Source organism: Aedes aegypti, chromosome 1 (genome assembly GCF_002204515.2).
Source record: "Aedes aegypti strain LVP_AGWG chromosome 1, AaegL5.0 Primary Assembly, whole genome shotgun sequence".
Classification (NCBI taxonomy): domain Eukaryota; kingdom Metazoa; phylum Arthropoda; class Insecta; order Diptera; family Culicidae; genus Aedes; species Aedes aegypti.
Genome location: NC_035107.1, coordinates 285,477,050 through 285,497,516, shown reverse-complemented (window position 1 = coordinate 285,497,516; position 20,467 = coordinate 285,477,050). Strand labels below are relative to the sequence as shown.

Below are 20,467 nucleotides of genomic sequence, written 5' to 3'. Positions count from 1 at the left end.
ATGTATCAAATTAAATTAGTCTCTCTCACTTCCTTCATTCGTAAACAAAATAGTATTGATCTCAAAAGAGTTGTATACATGTTTTCAACATTTCATAATTAAAAGCTACTAAAATGGATAATCTTAATCAGGTAATTGTAATAAAACACTAGGTATTAAGACCTGTAGCTTCCCATACTCATTTTCCTGAAACTTCACACAGCCTATGAACATCACCGAGTACAACACCCTAATCACGAACATTATCGAATCCGCCGTCGACGAGCTGATCCAGAAGCGCGAAAGTGGCAAGGAATCGCTCCTGTTGCACCTCTGTCGGCTGTGCGCCCGGGAGGAACCCCTGCTCCTGGACCTGTCCGAGCTGCATCTGGACCTGATCAACGAGCTGGCCATCAGCGGAATCGATGCCAGCGCCGGGTGCACCAAAATCTGCTCATCCTGTGCCGAGTTCTTGGGGCGGATCCGCGAGTTCCGCTGCCGGTGCGAGGACGGCCAGAAAAAGATCAGCTCGCTGCTGGCCGAACGGAGCGTGATTCCGGACTTCTTGAACTTGGACTTCATCAAGTCGGAGGAACACTACGGGGGGTTCAGTCCGCCGGGTCACCCGGCGGTAGATGACCATTTCGCCGAAGCGGATGATTCCAAGATTGACCAGGATGACGACGATGAATCCTCGGAGGACCATTTCGAAGAGGAAAAACCCGCGAAGGAGTCGAAACGAGTTCACCGAGGTACTCAACCCAAGAATTCGAAGGCATCCTCCTCTACGAACGATTCTCGGCGGCGAGTTGTCAACGGGAAGCTCCAGTGGGTTTGTCTGGACTGCGAGCAAACGTTCGAAAGCTGTACTAAGCTGAAGAAGCATCGGCAGACCTGCGAGATGGTCGGAAACGAAAACTCCAAACGGAGGGGACCGTTCACTTGTGATATCTGCGGACAATCGTTGCCAACGTTGATGGGCCTCAGAGTCCACGTGCACAAGCATACCAAAAGTGGCGCGGAACAGGAGCAGAAACCGACCAAAACAGCGGCGGGCAGTCCACCGGCTAAGCTGGCCATTTGTCACGTTTGCGGGAAGTCGTTCAGCAGCACGAGCACTCTGCGGTCGCATCTGATTTTCCACCGGCAGGAGAAGCGACTCGAGTGCCAGATTTGCAACAAGAAGTTCCATAAGCTGGTGAGCGGCGGGTCTAGATTCACAAAGATTTCCTTCAACCTTTGTCTGTGTTCTGGTATCAATATGACCCCAGAGTACTTTGGAAGGCTGTAATCATGGGCGTAGACAAAGCTGAGCATTTATTTGATTTTTTCGAAGATTTAAATCAATTTCTAAAATAATATAATACCTAAGTGCATCGAAAAGTAGTCGCAAACGTTTCAAACGGTATCTTAGTTATCGCGATTTGAATTTAGGGCCTATATACTTCCAAAGCACAGACAACGTAACATGTGTTCGCACAGACAGAAGCTTAATTTTAAACTGAACCTTTCCATTTCAGTACCGCCTCAAGGATCACCTCAATTGCCATGCGAACGTCCGACGCTATAGCTGCGACATCTGCGGTAAGGCGTTCTTCACCAAGGCCATTCTGTACAAACACACTCGGTCGCACGATCAAAACTTCCGGAAGCACCCCTGCACCATGTGCCCGATGCTGTTCGCCCATCCCTACCAGCTGCGATCGCACATGATGGTCCACACCGCAGAATATCCGCACGGGTGCAAATTGTGTTCCAGTAAGTTCCGCTTCACGTGGGACCTGAAGAAGCACTACGCCAAAGCACATCCTCCGCTACCGGAGGAAGACACTCCGGAACCGATCCACGTAGTCGAACATCAACCACTCCCTCTGCATCACCCTCCACTAGATGAGGTGCTCCCGGAATCGCTTATTCCTCCGGTGGAACCACTACTTTCGTCGCTACCACCACTGCCGGATCCGGCAGTGGAAGCAGATACCCTCCTTAAAGAAGGCCAACACGACGATCTGTCCGTCATGCTAGCGCACATTCCACCCCACCAGCAACCAGAACTGACGCCATCGGTGGCCGCCGTTCAACCGGTGGTGACTGAGCATCCCTTCGGAGCCGAACACCTGCTTGACGAAGCATCGCGGGATTTTACGACCGATTGCTTCCCGGCGGATCATTTGGACGGGAGCCATCCGACGGCCGATGACGATTTCTATACTTTTATGGAATGTTAAGGGGATAGTTAGTAATGTCGAATAAAAAATGTGATATAAAATAAACAGGCGATCTAATTTTACCACACAATTGAGTTCTATTCTATTCTAAGTGCTTACACAGCCAATATTGAAAAGCATCCTGGAAATACTGAAATTTTTTCCAGTATTTTCATGTCAACATTAATCGTGCTTATTCTGCGCGGCGTGTGAGTCGAGACGACTCGCTCTCACCGCGAGTGACGTGAGACGACTAATGCTAATCAAATGGAAGCGAGTCGACAATTGTCACCTCATTCGACTCGTGTCACCTCACACGCCGCGCAGAATAGGCACGAATATTTGCAGCATATCGATAATATGATACAAATATTAAAATGGCCAGGCCCACTGTGCAGACTTGGGTTTTGAAGATAATTCCAAAAAATACGACGATCAGATTATTCACGTATGAATAACATGATAGACGAAATATTGAAATTTTGCAAAGGAAGAAACGGGGACAACCGTACCGACCGTTCCATTTAGAGGAATAGGTAAGAACGTTGGGAGTGGCGAGTCTGAAAATTTCTAATGCACACTCCATCACTGTGCATGGTCCACTTCCTGGGATGGGACACAGGTATTTCTCCCGTATGTCCTGGCTCGATAGCCTCGGCTTAAGCGCCGTTACTCGCTCTCTGAAACGAAAAAAAAAACAACCTTTCCAAATGGTTTTTAATTTAAATCTTAAAAACAAATGAATGTAGAAAAAGGAACAACTGCATTTTTAGTCCTTAAAATGGGTTGCCAAATCTTTGATTTTCCATTCTTAAAACAATTATTCAAATGAGTATTATATGATTACAAAAATTATCACCCACAGTGCTTACTACACATTCCCCAATCTAAAGCACTATAAATTTACAATAAACAAACATATTTTTCAAATTAAATGAAATTAAAAAAAAACCTTCTAATAATGAAATGCTCTTTACAAAATTTGCAATTTAGACTACAATCATCGAGTATCGTCTATTGATGTGAGTGACCATTAGACTGGCCCAGCTCAGTATGGGAGAAAAATAAAGTTGTATGATTCCACGGGGCACCCCCCAGGATTATTTCTTGGGGTTAGACGAAGCCTTTCTGAAAAATTCAGCTCATTTGGTCGTTCCATGAGCTGGCGCATTTGAAATGAAGTTAATATGGGATTTTTAGCTTAAACATATGAGCAACAGCACATCATGTACTGTTTGGTTCAGGAAAATTGATGATCGCGTTCAATTGGACCCAGAATGTCAAAAACACTACTTGATGTAATAGCGAAGAATATTGTAGTAGATTGTACCATGATCAAAATTAGTAAAGTTGGTGTTTTAACTATATGAAGTATATCATGCAACACTGCTTGTATTTCTTCAACATAGCTTGGAGGTAGCCACTAAGCGCATCATAGCCACCTATGACCGTGGGCGAGCTGAGGTACATGTCGCATGCATATAAGTGACTGTACGGGAGTGCTGATCTAAGCCTAACTTTCAACAACTGAAAGAGTAATGAAAATGAGATTAAATCCAGATACAACCTTCTGCAATTATGTTCATTAGGGTATCAACTAGTGTATTTGTCATTCTGGGCTTATTTGAACGCGAACAATCAGTATACGGAACGAAACAGTGACATAGGGTCAATTTTCAATATATTTGAGACGAATATCCCATACAAACTTCATAACGATTGCGCCAGCTGGTGGAGCAATCAATTGAGTTGAAATTTTGAGAAAGCGTTTTTCTTACCCTAAGGCTCATATCTAGGGGGTGCCCCGTTGAGTTTTACAACTTTTTTGTTTAAGGGCCAGTCTAGTGACCATGCTACGCTCAAAATTTATTCATCACATGCCTGACTACAAATGGCCTCCAAGACCCTTTCACGAGTTTTTTTTAAGACACCGACACGTTAATGCTTCCAGTGGGCGATTTGCCCTTTGAAGGAAGCACCACACTAGACAACGGACTAGCATGCAATTGCAATTGACTAGCATGTAATTGAATTGAAAACTAATTATATAATTTACTAGTGGTCCCGGCAAACTTCGTCTTGCCATCAAGTAGGCTGTTGGAAAACGCTATGGATCGTCCCATACAAAACGGCATTTCCGTTCACTTTTTTTTACAACATTCCTGGCGAATATTCTGGAATTTTTATACACACAAACACGTCGGAACCCCTGACGAACAAATCGTAGGAAGAATCATTCAAATCCGTGGACCCGTTCGTAAGCCATTTCGTGACATACAAACACCTTTCCATTTTTATTTATATAGATTTGCCTACAAAGTTATCTTAAAGTAATACTCTAGGAGTTCATTTATTGATTCTTTTGAAGACGATAACCTCACGGCCCAGATAGCCGTAGCGGTAAACGCGCAGCTATTCAGCAAGACCATGTTGAAAGTCGTGGGTTCGAACCCCGCTGGTCGAGGATCTTTTCGTAAAGGAAATTTTCTCGATTACCAGGGCATAGAGTATCTTCGTACCTGCCGCACGATATACACATGCAAAAATGGTTAGGGTTACCATATATGTTTTCATCGGAAAGAGTACATTTTTTCAATTTTGTGAAAGAGTACTTAAGAGTACACCTAGCCTATCCTGGGAAATTGAAAATGTGCTTTTTACTAATGCGATTGGTTTAATTTTCTTGTCCTGACTAGGTTTTGTTTTCTTATTCTTAAGGTGAAACAACCTAGAATCCAGAAACGTTGGTCTACTGTTTCTTCAGATTTGTACTTTTGAATACGTGACTAGAAAAACAAGTCGGCCATCTATGAATCCCGAGATATTTCATCTGAAGTCGTTTGTCGCATTAATCTTATTAGCATCTAAAAGTTAGATTTTAAAAAATAATAACACGTTTACTAATTACGACTTTTTCTCGCCTACATTATGCAAACAATTATCAGATTCGACATCACAGCCACTTTTCCTACAGTTTCATCGCAGTTCTTTTTAGGGAGACAATAATTTCAACTTTGAGTTATAGATTTCTTGAAATTTAAACATGGTTTCATTCTCCAATTCTGTTATATGCTTGTTTCTTAACTGGACATTTGCTATGGGAAAAAAAAATAATTTATTCCATATTTTGTATATTAATGTACATTACAAAAAAATTCGACTTCTTGTTGTAAAATAAAGTTTGCTCATAAAATCTATTTTCAGTATTTAGCAAAACTGTGTTCAAACACAATAGTAAAGGAAAGCATACATGTGATGCTGTTAAATATCAAATTGTTTTAAAATTTCAAATGCTTATAACACCCTCGCAATGGGAAAAAAAATGCCGGTGTCTTTTGTCGCGGGGAAGGATGATATTAGCAATATTCAATTGTCAAAGTCATGTGATATTAATAGCATTTCACAACTCTGGATGCCATATATTTTACATTGCATTCACACATCTTTGTTCAATAACTGGGTTGGCAAAGCGACGTTTCCAATAAAAGTACTTGAACATAAGTTTTTGCGAAATTATTCAAAATCACTTACAATTTTTAGCTGAAAATCATCAATTTTACCATCAGTTCATTTATGTAAATTTTAAGTTAGATAAATTAGCATCTACTTATAGCACTTATTCGATTCAACTAGTACTTGCCGAAAATCGGCAGAAGAAAGAAAAGAATATTAATCTGGTTTATTTAACAAATAATTTTATTAGTAATGCTTCTCGGTAGCATCTAAAAAAGAGTACACATGAGCCTGTTTAGCAAAAAAGAACAGTTCACAAATTTTCAAGGCTAAAAAGAGTACATGTACTCTTAAAAGAGTACGTCTGGTAACCCTAAAATTGGTCAATCGGCAAAGAAAGCTCTCAGTTAATAACTGTGGAAGTGCTCATAAGAACACTAATCTGAGAAGCAGGCTCTGTCCCAGTGGGGACGTAACGCCAGAAAGAAGAAGAAGAACCTCACGAATTACTAAAGACAGGGTGGCCCCCAAATATCAATTTTGAAATTCCCGCTTTTTTCCCGGTTTTCCTGGTATAATTTTCCTAATTTTCCCGGTTTTTAATTGAGGGGCCCAAACGCAAAAGGGTGACCCTTTGGCCGGTTTTTAATTGAATATACTAAAAAATTAACTGATTTTTTCATCCAATAAAAAAAAAACTATATTATTCGTAAAAGATTGGTTTTTTTTTTGGCTCCCGTAAAATTAGTATGGAAAAAAAAATAAGTCGATTTTCTCAAAACTGAGTTTTTAATCCCTCCAATTGTGCGAATAGGACGGTTTCTGCTCTTGGTACTTTTGATTCATTTTGACATGGGTTTATTTAAAAGCTACCAAGTCCATATTTATCAACTGTCAGCTGTCCTGGCAAACGTTATAATGACCAGTACTGCCCATAAAAGCATAACTGTCCCATATTGATTTTCGAACCAACACCTTTTTACATCGCAACATTCATGTTATACTATATACTATACTAAACATATACAACTTAACACATTTTGTTTGAAAATGTAGTGGAAAAATATGAAGTTGGTGTAGTCCCATATTGAAAAATAAAGGCATAACAATCGCTATATGAACTTTCAAGCCCAAAATCACTGCGAATTTGGATTTATGTCTAAAATATATTTTTTGTTGATCAATAGAAGCAAAATGAGTAATCTGTGTATTGGTGTTGAATGAAAATGTCATCCAGAAAATATCTAGAAAATTATAAAGATTTGTATGAGATGGCAAACTTAAAACTTTGAGCGTTGTTTTCTCAATGCATACTAATTTCATATGGGACAGTTCCTTTATGGGAAGAGTAGGTCGTAGTGGTTTTGACAAAAATCCCGAAGTTTATGTCCAATTTGCATTTCCCGTTTTTTCAACATTCTCAGAGGATTTATAAAAATATTTTTTTTCTTTTTTTTTTATCGGTAGCGATAGGGGTAGTACTGGCACTCTTAATCTGCCCTAAGCTTTTTCCCAGCATTTGCTTTTATAAGCCTCTATTGCGTTCATCACACAGACGTTCCTAAGCAATGTTGCTCAAATGGTCACTGTGTACACTAGCAGCAATCAGCCCTTGCCGTAGTTTTGCAGTCTACTAGTTCAGACTACTATCAAACTATGATAAGGCCTGAAATGCTACTAGAGTGGTTAAAGTGAAGAACGAAATAGTTTTATTAAAAGGTCCTCATTCCCCATTTCATTTCATCACTCACTATCGTCACTTTTATTTTCGACACTATCACATATATCACCGATTATCACTCATCAACTTTCGTAATACACTTCTGATATACTTTCCATTATATCACTTTTCACATCACACCATTTTCATATAAATTCATTGTTATTACCATTTACCATCTGTTACCATTACTAAGTAATTAAAAGATATTCAATTTAAATGTATCATTATATGGTTGCTGTAGAGTCATTACTATTCAAACTACGATTTAGCACTATGATCAAGAAATTTACCGTAAAAAAATCACTTCGATCCATTCTTCTGCACTCGCTGTCATTATTAACACTTTTATCATGCACGTTTGAAGAGCTAGGCAATAAAGTTTATATTCAGAGAAATGATTGCACAAATGCACAATGTATTATGGCCATTGTTAAATTAGTAGAGTTCACATCATTATTATTATATTTTTAACAAAACTACCAGAACCACTTCCACTTTCATTTTCAAATTTTCATCACCATAGATTTTATTATAAAATCACTATTAGCACCTTCACAATCACTAAATTTAATAACGACGAGTGCAACGCACAGTTCCACCAAACACCCATTCTTATGTTGCATTATAAAACGATTGATCACACGTTGGCTTCGAAACTTAACCACCATTGCTGATTAGTACAAAGGATGCTACAGCTCGTGTAAACGAACTGAAACATCAACAACCAGCACTGGTTTATAAGTAACTAATGAGCCCTGGCGGTCCCTCGGTTCGAAGAGGACCTGATAATATGCCGAAACATATTAACAGATCCTCCGCCTGAATGCAGCCGTTTCATGATAAATCATGAACCGTTGGAGGTGTGCCAAAGTATTGGGAAGGTGATATGTTTCACAGACGGGTATTATTATGGTGCACCTTCTACTTTGGCACCGTCAAACCCTGTGATCGAGGCCAGGGATTTATAAAAATATTATTCTTCAACACACTTAAACGGTTTCGCCGAGAACCCAACAGCTGATATCTCGGTAATAATTTGACGATTCTCGGTAAAAATTTTACCGAGATCTCGGTAAACGTTTACCGAATCTCGGTAACGTTCGCCGAGATCTCGGCAAAAAAATCGAATTGCCGAAATCTCGGTAAAATAAGTACCGAGATTCGGCGTTAAAATTTACCGAGCTCTCAGCTGTTGGGTTCTCGGCGAAAAATTTTACTGAGGTCGGTGAAATAATTTAAGTGTGAAACACACGTTGGAGTCCTTGATGAAAAAAAGTGAAAGCATTGTTCACATCGATCGTCACGTTCTCAAGCCAACTCGTGGCATACAAACACCATTCCGATTTAGTTTATATAGATATGCCTCTTTTGTACATTTTATTACCAGCCTATTTAAAACTATTTCAATTCCTAATCTTTCGATTTTTACCCTTCTTACAACCATAAGAAGGGTATAAAGATCGCTTGAAAAACCGACTTTTGATCCGAGGCCCGGAGGGCCAAGTCTCATATACCAATCGATAGAGCTCGACGAACTGAGCACATGTCCGTGTGTGTGTATGTGTGTGTGTGTATGTGTGTGCGTATGTGTGTGTATGTGTGTTTTTTTTTTTTTTTTTTTTCATGCAACTAGGAGTTTAAAAATCTTCATAGACTGGCCTGTATATGTTCATGCTCATGCCAGTGTAATTTTTGGCGCGGTGTGGGATCCACTTAGTGCCTTCCCCACTAAAAACACTCTCCTAGGTTTAGTACCATCACCATCACCCTCCGGAACTACCTTCCGGTATTACTTCGAAGGGGAGGACAACGTGCTGAGCGCACCACTTCAATTTGTTATTCTACATGCTGAGCCCTTCGGCTCCTGAGCCCTTCGGCTCCTGAGCCCTTCGGCTCCTGAGCCCTTTGGCTCCTGAGCCCTTCGGCTCCTGTTAGCAGTTTTAAAACCGTTCAACGACGTGCCTCATGCTGAGCCCTTCGGCTCCACTCGTTAGTAATTTGTTAATACCTATTTTCGCCCTTTGGCGATCCGTCAATTTGTTAGTACCTACATGCAACATTCTGAGCCCTTCGGCTCCAGTTTGTGCACCACTCTGAGCTCATACAAAGCCCGCACTCGTACGGTTACGGCGACCATCTCCTTTCCATAGTTCAGCTGGTAAGATGCCGAGGTCGGTCCAACGATTCCGGTTGAGCATAACTTCCGGTTCGTAGGCGCCCCGACTATTCAATACCAGCGTTCCGACGTATTCTACTCGACCAGTCCCCGACGGTGGACCTAATCTACACCGACGGAGAGTTCCCCGGCGGTGGAATTTCTCCCGACACCGATTCTTCTACTTCTACGATACGAGCCGACCGGAGGGGTGCCGAAGTCAGTCCAGCGATTCCGGTGGAGCCTAGCTTCCGGTTCACTGGTGCCCCGACGACCCTCAACCGTCGCTATGACACGTCTACTCAACTAGTCCCCGGCGGTGAACCTAGCCTACACCGACGAAGAATTCCCCGGCGATGGAAGTTCTTCCGAGACCGATTCTTCTTCTGCTGCTGCTACTGCTGCTCTTCAATTTTTTACGGGCCGACCGGTAGGGTGCCGGAGTCAGTCCAGCGATTCCGGTGGAGGCTAACTTCCGGTTCACTGGTGCTCCTACGACCCGGGACCGGTGCTACGTCGCGTCTACTCAGCTAGTCCCCGGCGGTGGATCTAGCCTACTCCGGCGGAGAGTTCCCCGGCAGAGGAATATCTCCCGGAACCGAGCAGTATCACTTTCCCTTCGTCCGCTCTTTTAGAGTGTCGAAAACAGTCCGGCGCCCTTCTTCGTTCGGCAGGGCTGCCTACGTCATCTGACGCTGCTCCTCTCGCCATGTCCGCTGTAGTGTTGACATAATCTGAACAACAGATCGGTTCACCGCGTTCCACTTATCTTCATTACTACACATCTTTAGGACGATATTTTCCACGTTCACGTCGTCTCCGACGATGGCAGTCATTTCGCTTCGCTGCTGTGCAAACCGTGGGCAAGTAAAGACTACGTGCTCTGGTGTTTCTTCTATGTCTCGGCATTCAGGGCACAACGGTGACCTTGCGTGGCCGAACCTGTGCAAGTACTGCTTAAAGCAGCCATGACCAGACAGGAATTGCGTCAGTTGAAAATTAATCTCGCCGTGCGCTCTAGTGGTCCATATCGACACGTTTGGAATCAGTCGGTAAGTCCACCTGCCCTTCTCTGCGTTGCTCCATTGCTGCTGCCATTTACTAAGCGTGTTGGCTCTCGCTCTGTTCCGGCCTCTCCCTGTGGCTCGATCCCTGTAGCACTCGCTATCCTCCTCCAGTAGAAGGCAGATAGGAATCATTCCGGCTATTACGTGCACGGCGTGCGATGATATCGTTCGATACGCACTCGCTACACGCATCGCCATCAGCCTAAACGTACGGTTCAACTGTGTATGTGTGTGTGTATGTGTGTGCGTATGTGTGTGTGTATGTGTGTGTGTGTTACAAAAAATGTCACTCAATTATCTCAGCCGTTTGTCAACCGATTTAAACACTTTTAGCTCTAAAAGAAAGCTACAACATTCCCATAGAACGCTATTGAATTTCATTGCGATCGGACATTTCGTTACAGAGTTATGATTCAAACAGTATCGTGAAGTACTAGAAAAAGCATATTCTAATATTTTCAACTGTCTGCATTTTGATCGATATCTCAGCCATTTTTGAACCGATTTAAGTTCTTTTATCGGCTAATGAAAGCTCTGACATTCAATCATAAGCCTTAAAATTTTTATTGAAATCGGATTACTAGTTTCAGAGATATCATTGGAAGAATTTTCTAAAGTACTGGGAAAAAAAAATTCTCTGAAATATTCATTTTTTTACATTTTGATCAATTTCTCAGCTATTTTTAATCCAATTTAAGCTCTTTTTTCGTCGATTGAAAGCTCGGATATCATTCACAACCATATTGCAATCGAATTATAAATTACAGAGATAAAAATCATTATTTTCAAAAATCTCTAAAATTCCCCTTTTTTTAATTTAAACCTGCACATTAATCTTAAAAAAATCACTGGCAAAATCATTTTAGGACATCAATTTTTCATTTCTCGATATTATTTTACAGGATGGCAACATGGGTTTGTAGACCCTCTTAAACTATGATAATAAGCGTATGAAAACTAATAAAGTTCGATATCCGCCTTTTGACGTGCAGTTTCCTGGACTTTTTCGCAAACCATTAAACTATTAGGGCAGATAGAACATACACTGAGAACAGCGTTGCGGTTGAAAATACTATATCAGAGGGTTAAATTAAATACACAACGCCACTTGATTTGTGCAGACTAAATTCGCATTTATTTAGAATATTTTGTGCGTTCAATTTTACCATGGCACCATTTGTATAGTAAAAATTACTATATCATGGTTAAAAACTTGCAGCAGACTAGAATCGAACCGAGGATCTGGCGATTATCAAGCGCGAACGCTAGCCGCTCGGCTATCGACGCGGTTGGATTGAGAGGGAACAAAACGCAAATAAAAAGCGTTCATGATAGCTCAATCGTGGTTGGAATAGTAAATTTAAAAACATGTTCATGGTTCTCATTACTGCAACGCTTGTTTCAGTGTAGTCACAACATCCTAAAGTTTAGTTATACACCGGGGATTCGCTGGTTGGAACACGACTGCCTTCCATCTAGCGAATCCGACCCGTTAGTAGGAAAGACTGACAGCTGGTGGAAATGCTCCACACGAACGCATCTGGACAGCAAATCGCCACAAAACGCACATATACATACGCATTTGTTCTATATATGGAGACTTCAAAGCGACGAAACTCAGACGTCAAAGTCAGTTTGACATTTTCTGTTGACATTTGAGTGCTTTTAGTTGGAATATTTTCCAACCAGCGAACATCCAACCATCGAGTCATTCCATGTAGCGGAACCCCAACGAGCGAATCCCCACTGTACTGGTACAAGGTTCCAAATGAATGATGAATAATAATTATCTCATACCTGTATGGAAATGTAAGAAGGGTTCAGTCTCACCATCGGTGGATTAAGTCAGGTTTTTTTTCATAAAAATGAAGTGTTCACTTAGGTAAATAAGTTTAAGCTAATGATGAAACAAAGCTTCACATGTTGAAGCATGTGTCTTACCTTAATTATTTAATTTTTAGCCGATTAGATAATGATTGATACATTAGAAGCTCTTGTAAATAAAGCATTGTTGTCAAAAATATTCAGATTTTTCGATGTATTATTCAGTAACTAAAGAATACCGGGTACCCCCGTTGGTTTGACCACATTTAATCTGAACACTGTTTAATTTGTACCCCGCTAATTTGCAAATCGTTCAGATTAAAAATGGTTCAAACGTCATTTAGCTCATGGAACGAAGTAAAGTGGAATGGAACGCTGTAGAACGGAACGCAGAATCAAAACAAAACAGTGAAAGAGGTGACCAGAAACACGTTTCTAGGGTGACTAGATGTTCAAATTAAAAATGAACCCCGATGGTTTGCATGAGGTATCGTTCAAATTAACGGGGGTGTACGGTATTATGAATCCAATATGTTTGTGTGCTTAAAACTTTTGCAATAAATTTTAAAACTCTGATTCAAAACTTCGAGTCAGATAAGCCAGAGAACAGAAAGCAGTAAGAGAAAAAACAGAAACAGTAAGAGAAAAAAATCGTAAAATATTTCGAAACATTACCAACTAATTTGAAACATTTCTAAGAATAAACTTCAACAACAAAGTAAACTATTTCTACAAGTAGTTGAATCATTAATATTTAAATGTAATTTGTCCAAAGTTACAGATGCTTAATGGAAATATCATACTTTCAACAACTTATTTTTGGTGGTTTGTAGATTTAGGGCTTGAAGATGTCCGTTCAAAATTATTTTCCCGGTGACCATCTCAAATTCCCGGTTTTTCCCGATGGATTCAAATTCCCGTCTTTTTCCCGCTTTTCCCGTTTTTCCCGGTTCGGTGGCCACCCTGTAAAGAGGTGTCACAAGGAATACCACCGGGTATTCCTCCAAAGATTCAGTCTTAAATTTCTCAGCATGATCTCAAGCAGTAATTTCATTAGCGATGGCTTTACTGATTGCTTAGGTTTTCTTTCAAATTATCATTCAGGAATTTCTGTTAGGATTTCTTTAGGAATTACTGCAGACATTGCTCCATAAAATCCTCCAAAAATGATTCGAGAAATTATCTAAGGAAGTTCTCAAAGATTTTTTTCAGGAATGCATCCAGGGATATAATGTTCAATTATAAGAAGAATTCCAGAAAAAAAATCTGAATGAGATATTCTTAAGAAAATCCTTTAATATTTTTTGTGAAACTAGAAAGAACTCCTGAACTCATGAGGAACTCTTGGATGATTTTCTAGAGAAATTTCTAAGATTGGAAGCAGAATCAATGGAATTGTAGGATAACATGTAGTAGGACTTTCCGAGAAAAAAAAACTTGCAACCTTGAAAAACATCGGACGGAAACCCGAAGAAATTTATGTAGGAATGAAAAGTAATCGAGAACCTTTAAGGATTTTGTTAGAAGAACTCCTGAACGATTCTTTGGAAGATCTACTGGAGTATTTGCTGGAAAAATCGGTGAAAGAACTAGTGCAAGGATGTCTGGAAGAAATCTTGGAATAGTTCCTTGGAGCCACTTTGAAAAAAAAAACATCTTCTAAGCTCTTGAAAAATCTCAGGAAGAGTTTCTGGACGAACTTTTGGGAGAATTGGTTGAGAATTCCTAGGGGAATTTCGGAAAGGATGCCAGGAAGTCTCTAAAAATATGGTAGAATAAATCCCGGGGGAATGCACTGGATGCATTTCAGCTTTTCCTTGAGAAATAGGAGCAGAAGTTCCTGAAGATCCTTTAGGATAATCGCATAACAGTCTCTCATGGTTTCTCTGGAGCCTCTGCACTACTATGAGCGATTAGTTGGCCAATAATCGAAAATGAATTGTTCTGAGAGGTTCTTAGTGTACATCATTCCATAGTAAGAACTTTTTTTTATGTTTGAAAAGTTTTTTTTTTTTTAAGGCACTCTGTGCTTGTGGCCACTACTGTGCCGGAATCAGTTGATCTGCTTCTTAACCGATACAGATCTATTTTTCACTTATCTATATTTGCATCTACACTCTCTCCTACTCTTTTACTCTCACACCGAGCAGGTAGGAGAGAGCTCTGCTGTTAGTGAGGCTAGCTGCCTGCGAAGAGGGTCAGTTTGTCTCAGTCACCATCTATCTGATACTGACGGAGGATGGATGTGCTCCCCAAAGCACGGTCCTCCGTAAGGCGTCTTCTGGTGGCTGGACGGGTTTTTTGTGGAGGGGCTGGGAATCGAACGCATGACCTTCCGCTTATGAAGCGAAAGCGTAACCTCAAGGCTACAGACCCCCTTCATAGTAAGAACTTATATTAAAATATTCCTGGAATACTGGAGCAAGATTTTTTGTAGTTTCATTAATACAGTATTCCAAAGTTAGAAAACCGTTTTTTTTTTCACTATTAGCGCACCGCTCGTTCTGAGATCACCATACGAAAGCTGAGAAAAAACTTAGTAAGATAGGCTAAAAAACTAGGTGAGCATTTTTTACGATTTTGACGTATATGACGAGTGCAATTAATGCAAACATTATTTGTTGTACTACAAAGAAACAAGTTTTCAAACATAAATGTTTTCTTCGAGTCGAGTGAACAATACAAATATTTATTTTAGGTAGTGAAAAAATCTGGCGACCCTCTTGGATTTCGACGCCATCTTGATTTTAAGTTGTAGAGGCTTGCCGAGTTGGATAGTTACGACGAGTGCTGTAAAATTCGAGTTCTGCAACGAGGTGCGTACAACATTTTTTGCAATTTCGTAGAAGACCACTTGAGAGTATAAGGAATAACATCGGTATGCATTCACCATTATTTCACAATTTCTGAAAATTGTTTTGTTATGATCCGTTACCCAACACAAAACAGTGGCGTATTACACAACTGAATTCAGTTGCATTATAGCCCTTGAATGACAGATTGGCGTGATGAAAAACAGCCTATTACGATGAGAAATTGCAAAAAGAAATGTACGATCGCGAGCAGATTATCAGCACCCTTTTGCTAAATGGAAGGAATTTGATCAAATTCAACGTTTGTTCGTAATTATACCGAACGGCTATTATGCCAAACGACTGTTATGTCAAATGGTATTATGTCAAAAGACTGTATGCCGAACGGCATTATGTCATGTGACATTATGCTGAACGGGGTAGATCCGGTTCGGGACAAGAGTTGATAGCTTTGAATGGCTTGTTCTCATAAATTAATTAAGAAAATTTCAATCTGCTTAACGCTCTAATATCCCAATTTTTGTTTTAGATCTAAGGGGTCTATTTTGTAAATCGAGTGGATTCATGTGACTCGCCTGCAGTCATTGTCGATTAAAGTAAGCATGCATAATTCAGATATCACCCGTCGACTACCATAGTAAACCAGTCACATAGAGTGACAACTGTCTATAAACTCGAGTGATAGAGCCGAGTCGAGCGAAATTTTTGGTCGACAGTGACTCCAGTCGAGTCATTTTGATCGACTCGACTTATATGACAATTGCCGAATCAAATTCTGTCTGATATTCTGCCTTACTGTCGCCTAAATGATGTAAAATTTGCAAAGATTATATTGCGCATTTATTTCACCACTGGACTATCGCAGATGTTTTTACAAGTGCGGAAACGCTAATAAAAGCGCGCAATTGCTTCAAATCGGGTAGGTGTCTTCGGGGGACTTATTATTCGTAAATCAAAGCGTTAAGTGCTCTGAAGACACCAACAGGATTCAATGCAATCCCGCACTTTTATCCACACTTTCGCAGTGAAAGAAATACACAATAATAAAACATATTTTTCTTACATTTTCATCCCAAGTGAAGCTTCATGTTTCTTTTTAATAATCTCATCCTGACTACTTTCAGTAACAAGGCAGGGGAGTATACCTTGTTCAAATCATAAACAAGAATACTAAAAGCATGAATATCACTATTCCCGGCCACGCCCATCTTTACCGTAACTTGGGATAGGGGAAGGAAATGTTGATGTAGCACTTACTTAATGAGAGGCCACCGACTCAGCGACATCCTCATAAGTGCTACGGAGTTGGAGGTTCCAGGTCCTCCAGGGTCATCGGATTGTATAAAATAACGATACGCGTAAAAAAAAAGTGGTACCGTCAAACGGGGTGACTTGCAACACATTGTAATTTACAACTAAATTTCACCATAAAACATAATTTTCAATAGAAAATTCATTTTAAATCGGTGCTTCAATACGTGTGACTCACAATTCAAGTAGGGGCCACGATTAAAGCTGTTATTATAAATATTTTCATACAATAAACATAATTCTTTTAAATGTCTTGAAAACTGATACTTGATGGAAGTTCAAAATCGTGACCTGAAAACATGAGCTAGATTTAATGTACAAAAGTAATACTCTACATCTTGTTTCTATAACTAATAAGTGATAATATGACGAACTTTATTTTACGAAATTGTAGCAACAACTTTTTAATAACAATATTTTTTATATACATGTACCTATGCGGGGTGACTTGCAACACTTTATTTCTAAGCAATTTAGAGTTTTATAAAAGTTAAAAACTTTTGTGTTAGATCTACTTTATAATCAAAAGAGTAATAACTCATCAATCAACTACAAACACTCGTTAAAAATATTGTTCAGTTAAGATATTGGACCTTGATGATTTAACGCTTTTTTTTCCATACAAAAATAGCTCAATTATTTTCTTACAAAAATGTATTCTAAATGCTCTTGTACTGGTTCGAATGCTTTAAATACATGAATAACAATACTTAACAAGTGTGACTTATAAAAATATCAACATTTTTTTGGAAAAAAACTAAATTAGCATTGAGTGTTGCAAGTCACCCCGCACAAGGACATTCAAAAAAATTCACCTTTTTGATGACTTTTGATATGACAAAATAATTCGATTCAATTTTCTATCATCTCATTCTGTAGGCGAGTCGGCCATTCAAAGTTTTACAAGGAATTTAGATTTTTAGATTACGTTTAGATCATGGTTTTGGTTGATTGAAGTTGAAAAGTGTTGCAAGTCACCCCGTTTGACGGTACTGTATTTTTAGATAATCGAAAAACGAAAGGAAGCGCGTTAGAACTTGCTACCAAGGCACCGATTTGCAACCAAGCAAGCCTTGGAAGACGGCGTCGCTAGGAGGAGAAAAATGTTTCAGTTGTCCTGTATTAGCTTTTGACAAGAATAGACGTAATTAGCAGTTACTCCGAGTCTTTTCATTCCCACCGATCATAACAATTTTTGGCGACGAGTTTTGAAGTCCTGAAGATTTTGCAAGCGAAAATCGATGTCTCGAAGCGAAAATCCGGACGGTACTCAAGATGGAAATTCTGGCGGAGGAGGAGATGTCGTGCCAACAGGTTCGTTGTCGGAAGTGATGCGTCAGATGGGAATCCAGAACACCCGTCTGATGGCCCTCTTGGAACAGCACATCATTGAAACCCTGTCATCCGCAATCAAAGGGGCCTATTTTGTAAATCGAGCAGATTCATGTGACTCGTCTGTTTTCATTGTCGATCAAAGCAAGCATGCATATTTCAGATGTCACCCGTCGACTGCCATAGTAATCCAGTCACATAGAGTGACAACTGTCGAAAAACTCGAGTGACAGAGCTGAGTCGAGCAAATTTTTCGGTCGACAGTGACTCCGGTCGAGTCATTTTGATCGACTCAACTTATAAAATAGGCCCCAAAGAATTTCATTTCGACCCGGAAAACGGACTAACATTCGACCGCTGGTTTTCAAAATACGAAGATCTCTTCAGGCAGGACGGCAGAAACCTGGACGACCCGGCGAAAGTGCGGCTATTGCTGCGCAGCCTTAGCGTTCCAGTTCACGAGAAGTTTTTGAATTATCTCCTGCCAAGTCACCCACGCGATTTTACCTTCGATCAAGTTGTGGAGAAGTCAAAAGCTAATACAGGACAACTGAAACATTTTTCTCCTCCTAACGACGCCGTCTTCCAAGGCTTGCTTGGTTGCAAATCGGTGCCTTGGTAGCATCTCCCCCTTTTGGTTAGTACCGGATGTACTCATCAAACTTCTTCGGTGGACGCACGGATCGCTGAGGGCGTTGAGTTAGCAGTTGCTGCTGCAAAGGTGTTGAATACGACGGTGGTTCTCGCTGCAAATCTTCCAGGAGCGTTTCATCAAATTCTTCATCCTCACTTGGATCCTCAGCTGGTAGCGAATCATTCACCACGGATTCTAAATGTTGTTCGGTAACGTGGCCTCTTTGATCGCCGGAAGCATGAGGTTGTTGAACGGGAACGATGGTCGCATCATTACCAATGTACGACTGGGATTGCTGTTCGGGTTCTGCTTGTTGGTGAAGACCGAAATCCTGGATTAGAATGTTCAATGGAACTGGTCGCTTTGTTTCAATGTCCTCGCCGCAACGGATCTTCAACTGGTCAATGTGGGATCGTAGCACCTTTCGTCGGCCAATTTGGTGATCAAGGAGGATGTTGTAGTTGACATTGCCAATTCTTTCGATGACAACACCTGGCATCCACTTCCAGACTTCGTTGGAAGAATGTACTTTGGCGTAGACTGCGGTTCCAGCTTCAAACTTTCGGTTGGGTTTCGGGGTTTCTCTGACGGGCTGGTACGTGGGACGTAGAAGGTCCAATGTGGTCCTCATGGAACGTCCGAGCATCTTCTTGTCCGGTGATTCTCCTCCCAGAACAGCGGATGGTGTGGATCTGTAGATGTGCAGGAACGTTTGGAGTGCTGTTGCTGTTGAAGTCTCTCCTCCCCCAATGATTTTCTTCAAAGAGCGCTTGAGAGTGTCAACAAATCGTTCCGCTTGGCCATTTGATTGCGGGTGAAACGGCCTGGTGCGGAAATGAACGATTCCTAACTCCTCGCAGAATTTCCGGAACTCGGCACTGACGAATTGACTTCCGTTATCTGTCACGATTACCGTTGGTATGCCGAATCGGCGAAACATTCGCGGAGGAAAAAGATTGTAGTTGAGCTTGTCGGAGATCGCGTCTGCAGAATTTTTGGCCATTTCGTACTTGAGTCCACAACGACCAGATAGTAGAATCCATCCAATGGACCAGCGAAATCCAAATGTAGCCGTTGCCATGGACCATCCGCATCCGGCCACGGTTGTGGGTTGGCTTGTGGAGGGGACTTGGCAGCACTGGCGCAGCTTGAGCATCGGCGGACGTAGTCAGCAATATCGTTGTCGATTCGTGGCCAGAAAACAATTCCTCGAGCACTCGCCTTCGAGCGTTCGATTCCGGGATGACCATCGTGAATTCTCTTCAAGATACGTTTTTGTAAGCACTTGGGAATAACGACTCGATCCACCATCATCACGCAGCCTCCGATCAATGAATAGGACTCTCGATGACCAAAATAAGGTTTTACCTCGTCTGGAACAGCTTCAGCTCGCGCTGGCCACCCATTCTTGATGTAGGATGACACCTTCTGCAGTAGTGGATCTTTAGCTGTAGCGTCTTGAACCATCTTGGAAGTGACAGGGAGGTTTTGTAGAGTATCTTGCAAACTGGAACTGACATCATCTTCGACTCGAACCATTGCGATTACTGCTTCCTCATCTGGCTTCTCGTGGTTGTTGATGAGACGCGACAAGACATCTGCGTACCCAAAATTCTGTGTTGAAACGTACTCGATCGCAAAATCGTATCCCAAGAGTGTGAGCGCCCATCGCTGAAGACGGTTTGCGGTGTGTACCGGAATCCCTTTCTTCGATCCGAATACTTTCAGGAGCGGTTGATGGTCAGTTTGAAGCGTGAATCGTCTACCCCAGAGCATACGATGGAATTTTTTACAGGCAAATACTAGCGCAAGGGCCTCCTTCTCAATCTGGCTGTAATTTTGTTCGGCTTGATTGAGCGATTTGGCTGCATGAGAAACCGCTTTGATGCTTCCGTTGGGTAAGCGATGCATTATAACGGCTCCAATACCCGTCTTGGATGCGTCACCAGCTACAATGATTTCGTGCTCC

At 41.1% G+C, this 20,467-nt stretch overlaps 1 protein-coding gene across 1 annotated transcript; it reads left to right on the top strand.

Moving 5' to 3' along the window:
- Positions 1-2,277, top strand: LOC5576531 (zinc finger protein 62). The gene is made up of 3 exons (XM_001662674.2): positions 1-131; positions 203-1,177; positions 1,500-2,277. The coding sequence occupies exons 1-3, from the start codon at positions 114-116 to the stop codon at positions 2,205-2,207; spliced, it is 1,701 nt and encodes a 566-aa protein (XP_001662724.2). The 5' UTR covers positions 1-113; the 3' UTR covers positions 2,208-2,277.
- Positions 2,278-20,467: the final 18,190 nt, after the last annotated feature.

Bases quoted from the DNA above. Each gene is read 5' to 3' on its own strand.
- LOC5576531 (XM_001662674.2), top strand. The intron at 1,178-1,499 runs GTGAGCGGCGGG...TTTCCATTTCAG, and splicing joins ACAAGAAGTTCCATAAGCTG to TACCGCCTCAAGGATCACCT.